Source organism: Cyprinodon variegatus, unplaced genomic scaffold (genome assembly GCF_000732505.1).
Source record: "Cyprinodon variegatus isolate N-32 unplaced genomic scaffold, C_variegatus-1.0 Scaffold544, whole genome shotgun sequence".
Taxonomy (NCBI): domain Eukaryota; kingdom Metazoa; phylum Chordata; class Actinopteri; order Cyprinodontiformes; family Cyprinodontidae; genus Cyprinodon; species Cyprinodon variegatus.
In genome coordinates, this window is record NW_015150997.1 from 342,169 (window position 1) to 354,694 (window position 12,526).

Here is a 12,526-nt window from a genome sequence, read left to right on the forward strand (position 1 = left end):
TTAATGCGCTTTATGCTCACGTGATCGCTGCAGCAGAACAGCCGTGCATGCTCTGGGATGTGTATCCCTTTTGAAATTAAGTGGCCTTTGTTAAAACTATTAAAGAGCACAATAGATTTGAATGGATTCATTCATGGAAGTATGGAAGTATCTTGTTTCCCCTTCAAATATATTTTTCCCAGACATGTCTTGTTATGTAATATTTTAGTTGTATCCAGTGAGCTGAATAATCCTTTCATTGACCTGGCATGGGCTCCCCTCCCTCCCAGTGGAAATGGGTTGGCTATTGAATTCCAGCTATTCGGTCAGAGTTGGGGCTGCTTGTTATTTAATCAGCATGCAACATGTGTTTTCTTTCTCGTTGTGTGTTTATGACTCGACTCAAGTCTGGGCCTCATAGATTGAGCATTCGTGTACCTCAAAGCAGACTGTGGTTTCCTGTTTTTTGGGTCTTACCTCACTGGTTGCTGCAGCACTGACGACAGTCCCTCTTTCATTTCTCATGAGTACTTACATTGTAGAAGTCTGCATCTGTTCACAGTTCTTATGCAGACTGTGGTATGTCTCTCTGATGTTTAAATCTGGGTTGTGATTTCAGAACCAGGAGCAGCTAAGGGACCCCGACAATGACTTCGTCCACAACGACGCAGATCTGACCTTCACGTTTGGGGACACGTCCATCACAGCCAACGGGGCGTCCGCCAGCAGGACGGATGCCGCCGGGGGGCCGGGCTGGAGTGCCAATGGAAAAAGGAGCGGCAGCACGTCAGAGGAGGCCCTGGAGCGAGAGCTGGACTCCCGCGAGCAGGAGCTGCTGAGCCGAGGCACGCGCCTGGTTTTCCCCATGGAGGAGCATGTCTGACCCTCCTCGCCTGCCTTCCCTCCCACTCGCCCTGCCTGAACTTCCACCCTCTCTAGTCGAAAGAGAATCCTGCCATCAGCTGTCTCCACTCCGGTGCAGGCAGATTGCTCATCCCTTCAGAGATAAGATGGATCAAAGATATGGGAGCTGACAGGAAGGAAGGGTTCATCATGACCTGTAGCTTCCTCAAAGCCGGGGAGCAGAGCTCCAGGAGCATTTCATCCTCATTAGATAAGGAGTTTATTCCAAAGAAGACACAATACTCCTGTGGGGGTAGAAGGGGGGAATCTTTAGGCTTCTTCAGACTCATTTTTTTGCAGAAAAGGACAAAAAGTTTTCTCGCCGGGAAAGGAAATGATGTAAAACCACGCAAAACAATCTGTATGTTCAAACAGATAACAGTTAGTGGTTGAGCAGAGGGGGAAGACATGTCTGATCACGTTAGGAGACATATCACCCGTCAGCATTGCCAAACCACCAAAAGTGACTTTGACAAAAATTTCTGGAGGTAAATGTCTACCTGAACACGTTCCAACTCTGCATAGTTTAAGAATACAAGCATGTAAATAACAGCAGTGGTGGAGTTTGTTTCCTTTTGGTTGAACTGTTCATAAAGCCCAATAACACATGGTTATAGACAGTAGGTGAATATCTTCTCTTCCCGTCCACCTGGATCATGTTCTGTGTTCAACTGTATCTCATGACACAAGAAGGAACATCTGACATCTTAAAATTGCATTAGCGAATTAAAAAGGGCATGAGGATTTGCACTTTAACTTAAACGCCAGCTTAGATGGTGAAGTAAAGAGCTGGCTAGTGTAGCATTTCATTCCAGCATTGTCTGTTGATCATTTGAATTTTCAAAGCAACTATTAATCCTAAAATATGCAGGACAAAGTATGCAATCTTTATATAGTGGATATGTTGATGTTCTAAGATAAAATCAAGTCATTAACTTTAGTAGATTAGCTTGTTTTTTTTTTGTTGGGTTTTTTTTTTTACTTTAAGACCAAAAATCTGTTGTTAAATTACAAAAATTCTCAAATCAAACTTTTCTTTTTTAAGAATATTTTAGCCTAAAATCCAGGAGCAGGGAAGACTTAGCATGGTTAGCTTATATTGCATCTGTAAAACTCAATAATTAACTTCTGATTAGTTTGTTTCAGATGTAAGGAAAATCATAAAGTAAGGAAGGCTTTTCAGAAAAGTTGTGAAGATTTGACAAAACGTAAAATTGTTTTGGAGAAAAACAAAAGGAAAATTTAGTGCTGGTTTAACTTGGTTTACATCATCTCTTAAAATGAATATATATCATAAATATGACACATAAACAGCTTAAACTAAAACAGAACACTTATTTATAAAGACTTTAAATTATACAACTTTTAGTTTGGGCATATTCCTCATTTTTATTTTCTTAAATAAAAAAATACAAGGGATTTTTTTCCCACGCTGTACACACATTAATAAAAGGAAAAAATGGAGGGAGATAATGGAAGGATAAACCCTCTTGTGTATATATATTGTTTACAAATCCTGACATTTTAAATTGCTAAGTTACAGACAGTGAATTTAGAATTAATATTTTTATGATATTGGAGACTTTCCAGAGAGATGTTGCTTTAAATGGAAACAAATATTCTTTCATGGCCAGTGTTTTACAATGAAATAAGCTTATTTCTCAAATGAATGACAGTATAATTCAAAATTAGATTACATTTAAATTAAGCACAATGGCTCTCTCTCATCAGCCAGGATTTAAATCATTGGTCTAATTTAATCTTAATTTGCAGTGAATAGATTTTATTGCTCAGTTCAGTTTCCCGCTGTTATTATTTTATCTCATTTATACTCTTCTAAACAATATTACTACTATATCTGTTGTGCTTTAGTGATCAAAGGCTTCCTCTTATGCATATTTACTACCAGCAAGAGAAAAAGAAAAAATGTTGCATATTTTTCGTCTGAAGATTTGATTGAGTTTCAAACTCAAAATTGCCCTGGGAAAAAAGAAAATGTGACCAATAGTTTGTGTTTATGCACTCTTGGCACTTTACACCCAGCATTGGAGCTGGAGGAAGATTTCGAGTTTCTACTCCTACCTTCACCCGTGATAACTGAGCCGCTTCCTGTTTTATATTCACAAAGCAGCCCGGTGGAGCCCTTAAAATCCACCTGACAACACAAAATAGCTGCTGCTTTTATGCATGAATGCATGGAGACAGGCGTGAAAGGCATGACTGTTAGAAGTTGAATCTGAGGCTTTTTACAGGAGGAGGAATCTCCAGCAAGTTTTATGGCTCCCCAGAGACATCCAGGAGGAAATGAATCTAGTAGGGTAAGCTGTTGCCAGGCTGTATACAGAGCAGGCCATTTAAACACAGCTGGAAGGAGAAGTGTTATGAAGCAGAATAATTCAGTTCAGTCTGTTCTTTTGCTTCTTTTTTTTTTTTGTGACTGTAAAAGCCTGTATGTGAAATTTGTAATAATCACCTGTTAATCATAAAACACTTCTAATGCATACACTGTCTCTGGAAAAAAATGTGGGGGAAAATAATTTACTTCAAAAAAAATAAATCTAAATCCAGAAAAAGAAATCAGACGACACAGATTTGGCTTCCTTGTTGAAAATGTCTTTTTTGTTGTTGTTGAAGAGTCTGTTTTATTAACAGAACAGGAAGTTACATCAAATGACAGATGTAGTGCTTTCTCCCACAGACATGGAGGACTCGATAGACAGACGTCACACAGACGACTAAAACCATGAAGACCAGCAGAGGACACTCGTTAAACACTCTACCTTTCCATACCCCCTCATTTGTTATCATTTGTCCTGTGGGTTAGATTTAAATTCTATCTACACCTGAGAAATACGAGATGTAGACAAATTGTCAATATGTGCACCTGTTGTATCCGGTAGCAGCTGGTACCCTGGCTGTGTGTGCCACAGTCTGCATGTCATCATATTAATAACAATCCAGAATATCTGGGGCACCGAGCAGTTTGCTCCACCTACCTCTGAAATGTATAATAAGATGCACCACAGTGACACCATGTTGCTCATCTTCGGCTCAGAAAATGACCATATAAATTACATGTTGCATGATATTTTTGGTAGCTGTAGTGGTGAGTTATAACTTTGAAAACAATCTGTTAAACCTGCACCTGATGGGTACTATAGGAACTAGTGTGTGTTGCAGTGTGTACAGTGCTTTCCATAAGTTTTCATGTCACATGTAGAGATTTTTCAAACCTGCAGAAAAGATCAAGAGTACCATACTGGAGTGTGCCGCCATTTTTACAATCAATGCATTAAGAACACACTGGAAGTAAGTTTAATGAGGTCTTATTAGATCACCGCACCTTAGGTTTAGGTTTCTCATCCACCAACATTCAGATTAGGATTAGACCTCATGTGATGGGGGGGTAAAGAGGAAGTAATTATAAAATCTAAGCCAAACCAAGGCTTTGTTTGGGCTACTCTATAAGCTTTAAATGCTAATTCTGACATTTTGAATTGGAAAAAGCTTCCTGGAAACTTGGAAAACAAATCCTTAGATTTAAGTTTCCTCTAAAAACTTCCGGTGGAAAATTTATTTTAATTAGAAGTTTTTTGGCAAATGTAGCAAATGGAGTAAAGAAAACAATAATCTTGCAAAACTGAGATACTTATGCACTTAAAATAAGGTACTGGAGATTTTTTTTTCTGATTTTATATGTTATTCATCTTATTCCATTGGTCAGTTTTTGTTTACCTGCTCCAATCAAGGGTAAATACAGTTATTTTGAGAAAAACTGACTTACTTAGATGTTTCATTTGCTAGTATACAAATACCAGTCGGGGATTATTTGTGTCTAAAGCTTTTAATTGGACAGAAGATAAAAACTTTAAGTTTCCTTATGTTTTCCAATAAAAAATTACAAAAAAACCATTTAAAGATTCAGGCAAATTAACCAACGTGCTGTTAACCGACTGCTGTGCACTTCTGGTGCCTCTTGAAAAGATTAAAGCTGTGGTGGAACCATCATGGTTTGGGAAATGCCTTTTTTTTTGCCCTTCAACAGACTGAGGCTGGTCAGTTTATGTTAATGCAGATTTTTTTTTGGTACAAATAAAAAAAAATTCCCCCTTCTTGATCTACACAAAAATTTGTGTTGGTCTCTGATGTTAAAATGAGAAAACACCACATGTGGTAACTTCTGCAAGGCACTGTACATAATGATTAGCTGTGATTGGCTACGATTGAGCATGTCACATGTTTTCTGGTTGCCCTTGAAGATTCGCACCAGTTGTATTTTTAACTGAGCGAAGCATTCAGGACAAAGTCAGCTCATGTTCCAAACTTACTGCCCTGCTCTGCTGGTCAATAATCAACTGGGTTGATCATAGAGATCATGACTGACAGATTTATTACAATCAGTAACACAATTTCTTTGAATTTTAAATATTTAAAGAGTTTTTCTTTCACATTTTTTACACATATTCATGTTAAATAATAATGAAAACAGAACCAACTTTTGAAGTTGAACACATCGATGCTGCCAAACCCCTCAAGCACATCCATGGGGACATCACAGCATGTGAGACTGTTTTGGACCATTGGGGATTAAAAAAGGAAGATGTCCGCCGGTGGAGGACGGATGATGATCTCCAGGAATTTTTGTGGTGTATTAGAACATTTCACACCCATGTGAGAGATTTGTCAGTGGGGCTCTGCAGCTGTCTGGATTCCTGAGAGGCCGGGGGCGGAACAGTAACTCCTTACGTTTGGCTTTCCTTTCTTTCATCCCAAAAAAAAAAAAAAAACTGTAGTTTCTTCTTTCAGAGCTCTGCATTAGATCTGTTAGTGAGCCTGTCTCTGTTTTAATATCAGTAAATCAGTAATTCAAGGGTCTGGTGCTGTGCTCTGTGACGTGCCGGATGGATCAGTGGCACAAGCAAAGGCGAACCTGATGCTGCCAGCCTGGATTAATGTCCCGAGAAATGCCCATCTCAGGTTTTTTTATGGCCGTCGCTAAAACAGGATCTGAGGGGGAGATTAGTGTTTCTAAAAGGATAGAGGTCAGCCTGAGTAACAGCAGCGCAAACCAGCCCCGTCTGTTTTATCCCCCTCCCCATGTGCTCCCCCGTCTCCACGGACCCTGCTGGTGTCAAACAGGCAGCGCGGTGAGAAAATAAGCTTCCTTCTCCCCGTTTCAAATCAAACTACATCCGATTGGCTGCTCTTTCTACCCCCTTCTTTTTCCTCCTCCTCCCCCTTCCAGTATCAGTATGTCTCCAGTTCATCGACCCAGCTCGGGTGAGGATAAAAACAACCCCAGAGGCACGCTTGAGAGCTCCTGGTGGGCTGCATTCCTGCAGGCTGTTTTGTTATTCCACCTTCTGCCCCTCAACCTTGATTAGAACCCTGCAGGGGAAAAGAAATGGAAAAGTTTAACATCCAGCTGCACAGTTTATCAGATGTAGTAAAACTCCACCAAAGCCCACTATCAGGGCCCTGTCAGTACTGCAGGGTCACGACGGTGGACCCCTCCCTCCATGTAGACGTGTTGGAGGCCTCACAGCGGTGAAGGACCTTGCCTGTAAGAGCTGCTGGTGACAGCGTGGTCGTAACCCTGCGGGGAGCTCTACCCCATCGCGGACAGACACGAACAATGACCCCCTTCTTGACAGCGCAGTGACTCACTGCCAGCGCCCCCTCAGCTACCCAGGAGGGGACCCAGCTATGCCAGGGACAGAACAACGAGCCCTCTATGAAGCAGTTGGACGTTAAAGAGAGCTGAAATATTTCTCATTTTCACCCTTGGATCTCTGCAGTTTTTCATTCGAACAAGCGTTACAAAGCAATGCTACAGAAGGATTTATCTTTATGTGATGTTTCACAAACAGGATTAACTTGAAAGCTCAAATAGACTACAACGGCAGGAAAATAATCCTGCCACATGAATCTTAGCTTTATTTTTTAGCACTACAAACACCTTCATTTATTTGGTCAGATTAGACAAAGGGAGTTGCACGGTAGGAGACAAATCATGAATTTCTATCAGTAAAATTTAAAGGGGTCATAGAATGCAAAACCGAGTTTACATTGTCATAGATGAATAACGATAGTTCCATGGGTGAAATGGACGTACAGAGAAGTTCAAACCCCATCGACACCTTTCCCTGCAAATCTCACATTTCTAAACTTCCACCATATAACGGGCGAATTCAAACAAAGCACTGAATTGACCTAAACTTGGGGATCTTGCCTTATTTCGTTCTGGCCTGTGCTTTTGTCCCGCCCCGAAATTGACATACAGACCAGCCCACTGGTTCACGGCCCAAGAACATGAATAGAGGTAGATGTAAGACATCAGTTTAGCCGTTTATCCTACAGTTGGGTTTACTTCTACAAGAATTACAAAGCAGGCAGTTTCTCTATTGAAAAGGAGTCAGAACCACGGGTGGAAATGCAATGTTCCAGGCTGCAGGGTGAAAGGGGAAAAATTTCAGTCTTCCCAAGGATCCGAAGACTCGACACACTGGAAAAACGATCTAAAAAAAAGTAAAAAGTTCTTAAATTAAGTGTATTTACCCTTAATTTGAGAAGGTAAATAAGATAGTTTGCCAATGGAATGAGTATTTTTACTCTTAAAATAACATAATTAGACAATATTTATTTGAAATAAGACAATGCAATTTTGTTTTCTTATGTTAAGTGTAAATTGTCTTGTTCCATTGGCAAAATGTATCTTTTACCTCCTCAGTCCAAGAAAAAATGACTTATACAGATTAGGATTCCTTCCAGGGCAGGCATGGATTATTTTTGTACCTGCAAAGTTTGATGCTCTGCTGTTCATTTGCTGTAAGCATTTTACCGAAGACAGCTTTCAAAATCTTGGACAGTTCAAAGAGGATTAAACTTCTTTTACTGAGCCGAGGGGCTGTTCCGACTGTCAGGCCATCACAACCGCAAGCTGGAAGTATGATTCTGTTGCCAAGCTGTTGACAGCAGTGCTGGCATATGTCAACAATTTGATGTTTAAGGGAGTGAGTGCTTGTTGCTATGATGCATCTTTGCTCAGCAGCTTTACTCGTTGTAAACCAACCAATCAGCGCACAGCTCATCTAAATATTCATGACCATAACATAAAAGGAAGAAAACCTGTCGTTTCATTCTGGGGCTTATAACCAGGCTTGCATTAGGGCTCATAGAACAGCAAATATGCCATTTTCAGCCCAATCAATGTTACACACCCTATTCAGAGACCTGAAGGACCAGCACCAAATACCCTATAGAATCATTCTATGAACCATTTAAAGAAAAAAAAAAAAATCTACCCTCCATTATGGTTCAGGGTGTTCAGTCTTAGTTTTCTAGCACGGTGTTTTGCATGGACTGTAATTCATCATCATTATCACTTTAAAGTTTTCCTTTGCCAAATTTCTAGTGTTTTTCTAATGCTAAATCTTTGCTCTGCTTGCCCTGCCATGATGCCACAAAACAGGCTTCTCAGAAGCAAACTGATCAAGTCCAGTTACCTTTTAGCCTGCAAGTGGTAGCCACAAGCAGAATGTCAGAATTTACCGAGATTATTATATAGACTTTGCATTATATACAATTGGACTCTATGATTTCAGGAAAAAATGTTTTTTTTTATTTCTAAACCAGTTTAGAAAAAAAAAAAAAAGTTGATCTTTCTTCCTGCATTGTTTTGTGTTGGTGTATTGTATAAAATCTCAGAAATATAAAATATGCTGAAGTGTTCAGTTTTACACTGTAAAAAAATGTGTAATGGTTGAATTCTAATTTTAAAAGCCCTTTAAAATGGGCTAAAAAGGCAAGACTGATCTAAAAAGGAAAACTGTAACTCAACAATATAGATTGGGGTTGTTATCCTGGATCTGAGTTTGTTGAAATCAGCTCAACAGGTGGCTCCACATCTACAGGGGCGGAGCTAGATGGGGGGGGGGCCATGGCCACCCCTTTTTTCCCCCTCTAATACAGACGGTGGCAGCAGTAATACTCTCATTCAAACCATTTCTTATATATTAACAATTACTTGACAAATATGCACATACTTATACTAACATTAAAGTTGATAAATACAGAATTCATGCTCTTTTCAGAATTACATTTTGTGTTTTATGGCGTAAAGAGAAAATGATGTCTCTGCAAGTCATCTAGGAGTCTTTTGTGAAATCATAGATAAATAACTATTTGAATAAAAACTTATTAAATAATCAATTTATGTAGATATTAATAATTGTAAATATACATTTTATGCAGAATAATTATTGATAAACGTAGGTAAGCATGTATGGAGACCTTAGTCCTTTACGCGGGCGACCTGGGTTCGAATCCGGCCTGTGGTTCTTCACCGCATGTCTCCGCCCCCTCTCTAACCACCTTTCCTGTCAGCCTACAGTCCATAAAAACAAGTCACTAGTGCCGTAAAAACTCAAAAAAAAAAAGTAGGTAAGTAATGACAATGGAAAAGATTTTCGCTATACCTTTTATCTAGACGAATGTTTAAATATATGCGTCTATTTGTTAGGAAAGGCTGTAGGAAAGTATAGTTAAGGCCAATTTATGCTTCTGACGGCTAGCCTCTGCAGCCGTCAAATCTGTCTCTGTGCGACCACGCCCCCACGCAGAGGTTCTGCAACCGTCATGGCGCACCTCAAAAATTCTTACTACGCGTCAAACTGTCGCAAACCCGCACAGACCTTAAGCGGAAGTGCGCAGACAAAAAGCAGCTGTGATTTGTCCTTGATATGCCTTTTTTCGTCTGTCTGTGTGGTCGTCCTTCTCAATTCAGTGCCGGGTGCGCCATTTTTAAAAACAGAAGAACAACTACAATAGACAACCTATGACAAAAGGTTAATCGGTCTTTTTGCCACCTCCATTAACGGAATCTGTTCCTCTTTGATGTCTAGCAACTCTAGATCTATCTCAGTGACTGTGGTATCTTGCAGACGCTCCATTGTTGTTTTGCAAGACTTCGGTGCCGAAGTTCTCGTGACCATCTGCCGAAGTTCTCGCGACAATCCGCCAAAGTTCTTGCGACAATCCGCAGAAGGTCTCGTGACCCTCCGCCGAAGTTCTCGCGAGTTCTCGAATAGGCTCTCCCCCCTTGCGCTTTGGCGGGAAAATGCTGTGCGTCCCTAGAAATTCCAGACCGACATTGCAGAAGCATACCAGCAAAATGGTTCGCTACCAGACAGCGACATTTGATGTGTGAGGTTGCAGAATTATAGTCTGACCTTTAGTCTTTATTTAGCAAATATGGAAGTTGTGCTTGTAAATTTTCCTGTAGGAAGAGTGTAGACTGACCCTGAGATTCTGGCGTCTATCCACTATCGGCCACCCCTCAATGTACATTGCTTATTGCCTGGCCACCCTTATTAAACTTTTCTGGCTACGCCTCTGCATGTCTAATATTAAAATCTACGTTTGATACTACTTCCATGAAAAAGGTTAGAGGCTTTAGAGTTAAAGCAAGCGCTTCTGCAGCATCTAAAAAAAAAACAGGGATGTGAAAGTGTTTTTGTTTTTTTCCGGGGCTCTACTTTGGTTCAAGTGGGAGTCATGGGTTATGACACAGCAGTGCACACTTACCTGCTTCCTGTGCTACTGAGGATCTAGATTTAACTCAGAGCGAGCCACCACAGACAGCTAAACCCTGCGGTTGTCTGTGCAATCTCAAACTCCATCCTTGCATTTTGCATAAACTCACCCCAGTGATTTCTGTTCCTCATGTGGCTTTCTCCACTCTGTTTTTCTCGTAGCCCAGCTGCCTCATGACTTCGCTGCAGTAGGCCTCCACCTGACTGATCTGATCCAAACTGAGCCGCTCCCTCCACGCGTAAATCGCCTCCTTGGCGTCCCTGGATGAGATGAGGAAAGGTTTATCCGAGGAGTAGCCCTGTCCGTGCGTCATGTTCAGCGCGAACCTCTCCAGCGCGGGGAAGCTGGAGAGGTTGGAGAAGCGGAAGAGCCTCTGCAGCTCCTCCATGGGCTGCTGGACCAGATCTTCGTAGCGAAGGCGCAGGTAGTTCCTCCTCACCCAGGGGGGAGCGTTTATCACCAGCATCATGTCGCTGAGCCAGTTGTCGCAGATGAGCTCCATGGCGCTGGCAACGTAGCTCTCCGCCCGGTTCATCCTGTTGCTGGGCACCAGCAGCCGCTTGTATTTGTCGTTCTGCTTCTTGCTGCGCAGCACCTGGATGCTCTCCTTCACCAGGGCCTGTTTGGACTTCAGTCGCGAGTTGTGCACAGCCCGCGGGTCCCTGAAGAGCTGGATGATCTGCAGGTTGATCGCCGGGTCCCTCATGAGAGGAACCAGGGTGCTCATGTCCAAAACGCGGACCCCTTTGATCACCATCACCGGATACTTCCTGCATTCCCTCTCCAGGTCCCTCAGGTCTCTTTTCTGGCACTTGGCGCACCGGTCCTCTCTCACCAGCCCGATCTCGTGGCGCCTGTGCGCATCGCACAGCGGCTCAGAGCAGATCACCTTGTTCATTTTCCAGCCGAATATGAAGGATGTGGTGATGTTCTGCGAGCCGGCGTACAGTTTGAGGACGGAGAAGTCGCAGCGGTACAGGGAGCTCATCATATCCCGCACCGCGCCCTGCAGGCTGCCCGCATCCCCGGGGTACAGAGCCTGCCAGATGTGCCACATTGGCTCGTACAGGTAGAAAACGTCCGGGTGCTGGTTGAACAGCTCCCCCAGAAACGACGAGCCGGTCCTCCAGGTGGCATGCAGGTAGATGTGGGTCCGAGACAGGCTCCTGTTCGCCGCCGGGCTCTCCGCCGCTTCGCTGCCGTTGGCTTTGTAGCCGTTATCCCAGAGGAGCGCCACCGTGTTCTCCAGATCTGGGCATCTGGGCTGCTGCTGCGGTAGTTTGGCATTCTGTACCGATTTATCCCGGTAATCTAAAACGTACGGGATTAGCAAAAGTAGACCTGAATATGCCAGAATTAATACCAAGTACTTCTTATGCAGCCTCCTCTTCATTTCCTTTCGCCGGGAGAGGGCTGGGAGCTGGTTTTCACGACAATCGGCGGAGAAGCGATCTGCGGAGCGCACTGCTCGCTGCTGGAAACTTATTGCTGTGTGCTTTTGGCCTGGGTACGCCTCATTTGTCAACCGGAGAGGCAAGGGGATGGACCGGGTGGGCGTGGCTTTAAACGTCGGAATTAAATGGCCCTTCTACTTCTTCTTGTAAGGTTTTATGGCGGTTGGCAAACTAGTTAAAGGTACATTACCGCCACCAACTGATAATGAGTTAAACAAGGAAACTTAAACATGACTCACCCCCAGAAAAATAAAAATATACATATTATTATATATAAAAATAAGGAATTGGGTTTTTCTGAGCACCCGAAATGCAGATGGTGGGAGGCAGAGGTGAGTTGCATGATGATTTAAAGAACCGTTTACAGACAACTGAGGCAGGAATCCAAAAAAAATCCCAAAATCAAACGTGAAAAAAAAGTCAAACAAACCAGAAACCATGGAGACATCAGGGGAAAAACAACTGCGACGAGGAAGACTCAGAGAGACGGAGTTGGAGGAAGTTAGACAAGGAACCAGCACCAAGGAACTGCATAAGGAGTGTATTTATGGGAGACTGAACAAAGAGAGGACTAACGAGCAGATTGGGAGCAGGTG

General features: G+C 42.4%; 2 protein-coding genes across 3 annotated transcripts in view; one reads left to right on the forward strand and one right to left on the reverse strand.

Moving 5' to 3' along the window:
* The window catches only part of slc9a7 (solute carrier family 9, subfamily A (NHE7, cation proton antiporter 7), member 7), a 45,330-nt gene extending 41,526 nt beyond the window's left edge, over positions 1-3,804 (forward strand). For both annotated transcript variants that reach the window (XM_015391505.1, XM_015391506.1), the window contains one exon: positions 599-3,804. In XM_015391505.1, the coding sequence (XP_015246991.1) occupies positions 599-862 (264 nt within the window). In that variant the 3' untranslated portion in view covers positions 863-3,804. The remainder of the gene's footprint in view (positions 1-598) is intronic.
* Positions 3,805-4,745: 941 nt separating this feature from the next.
* Positions 4,746-11,962, reverse strand: chst7 (carbohydrate (N-acetylglucosamine 6-O) sulfotransferase 7). Its single transcript, XM_015391473.1, has 2 exons — positions 10,586-11,962; positions 4,746-6,270 (listed from the first exon to the last, which is right to left on the reverse strand). Exon 1 carries the CDS (start codon positions 11,867-11,869, stop codon positions 10,604-10,606), a length of 1,266 nt encoding a protein of 421 aa, XP_015246959.1. The 5' UTR covers positions 11,870-11,962; the 3' UTR covers positions 4,746-6,270; positions 10,586-10,603.
* Positions 11,963-12,526: the final 564 nt, after the last annotated feature.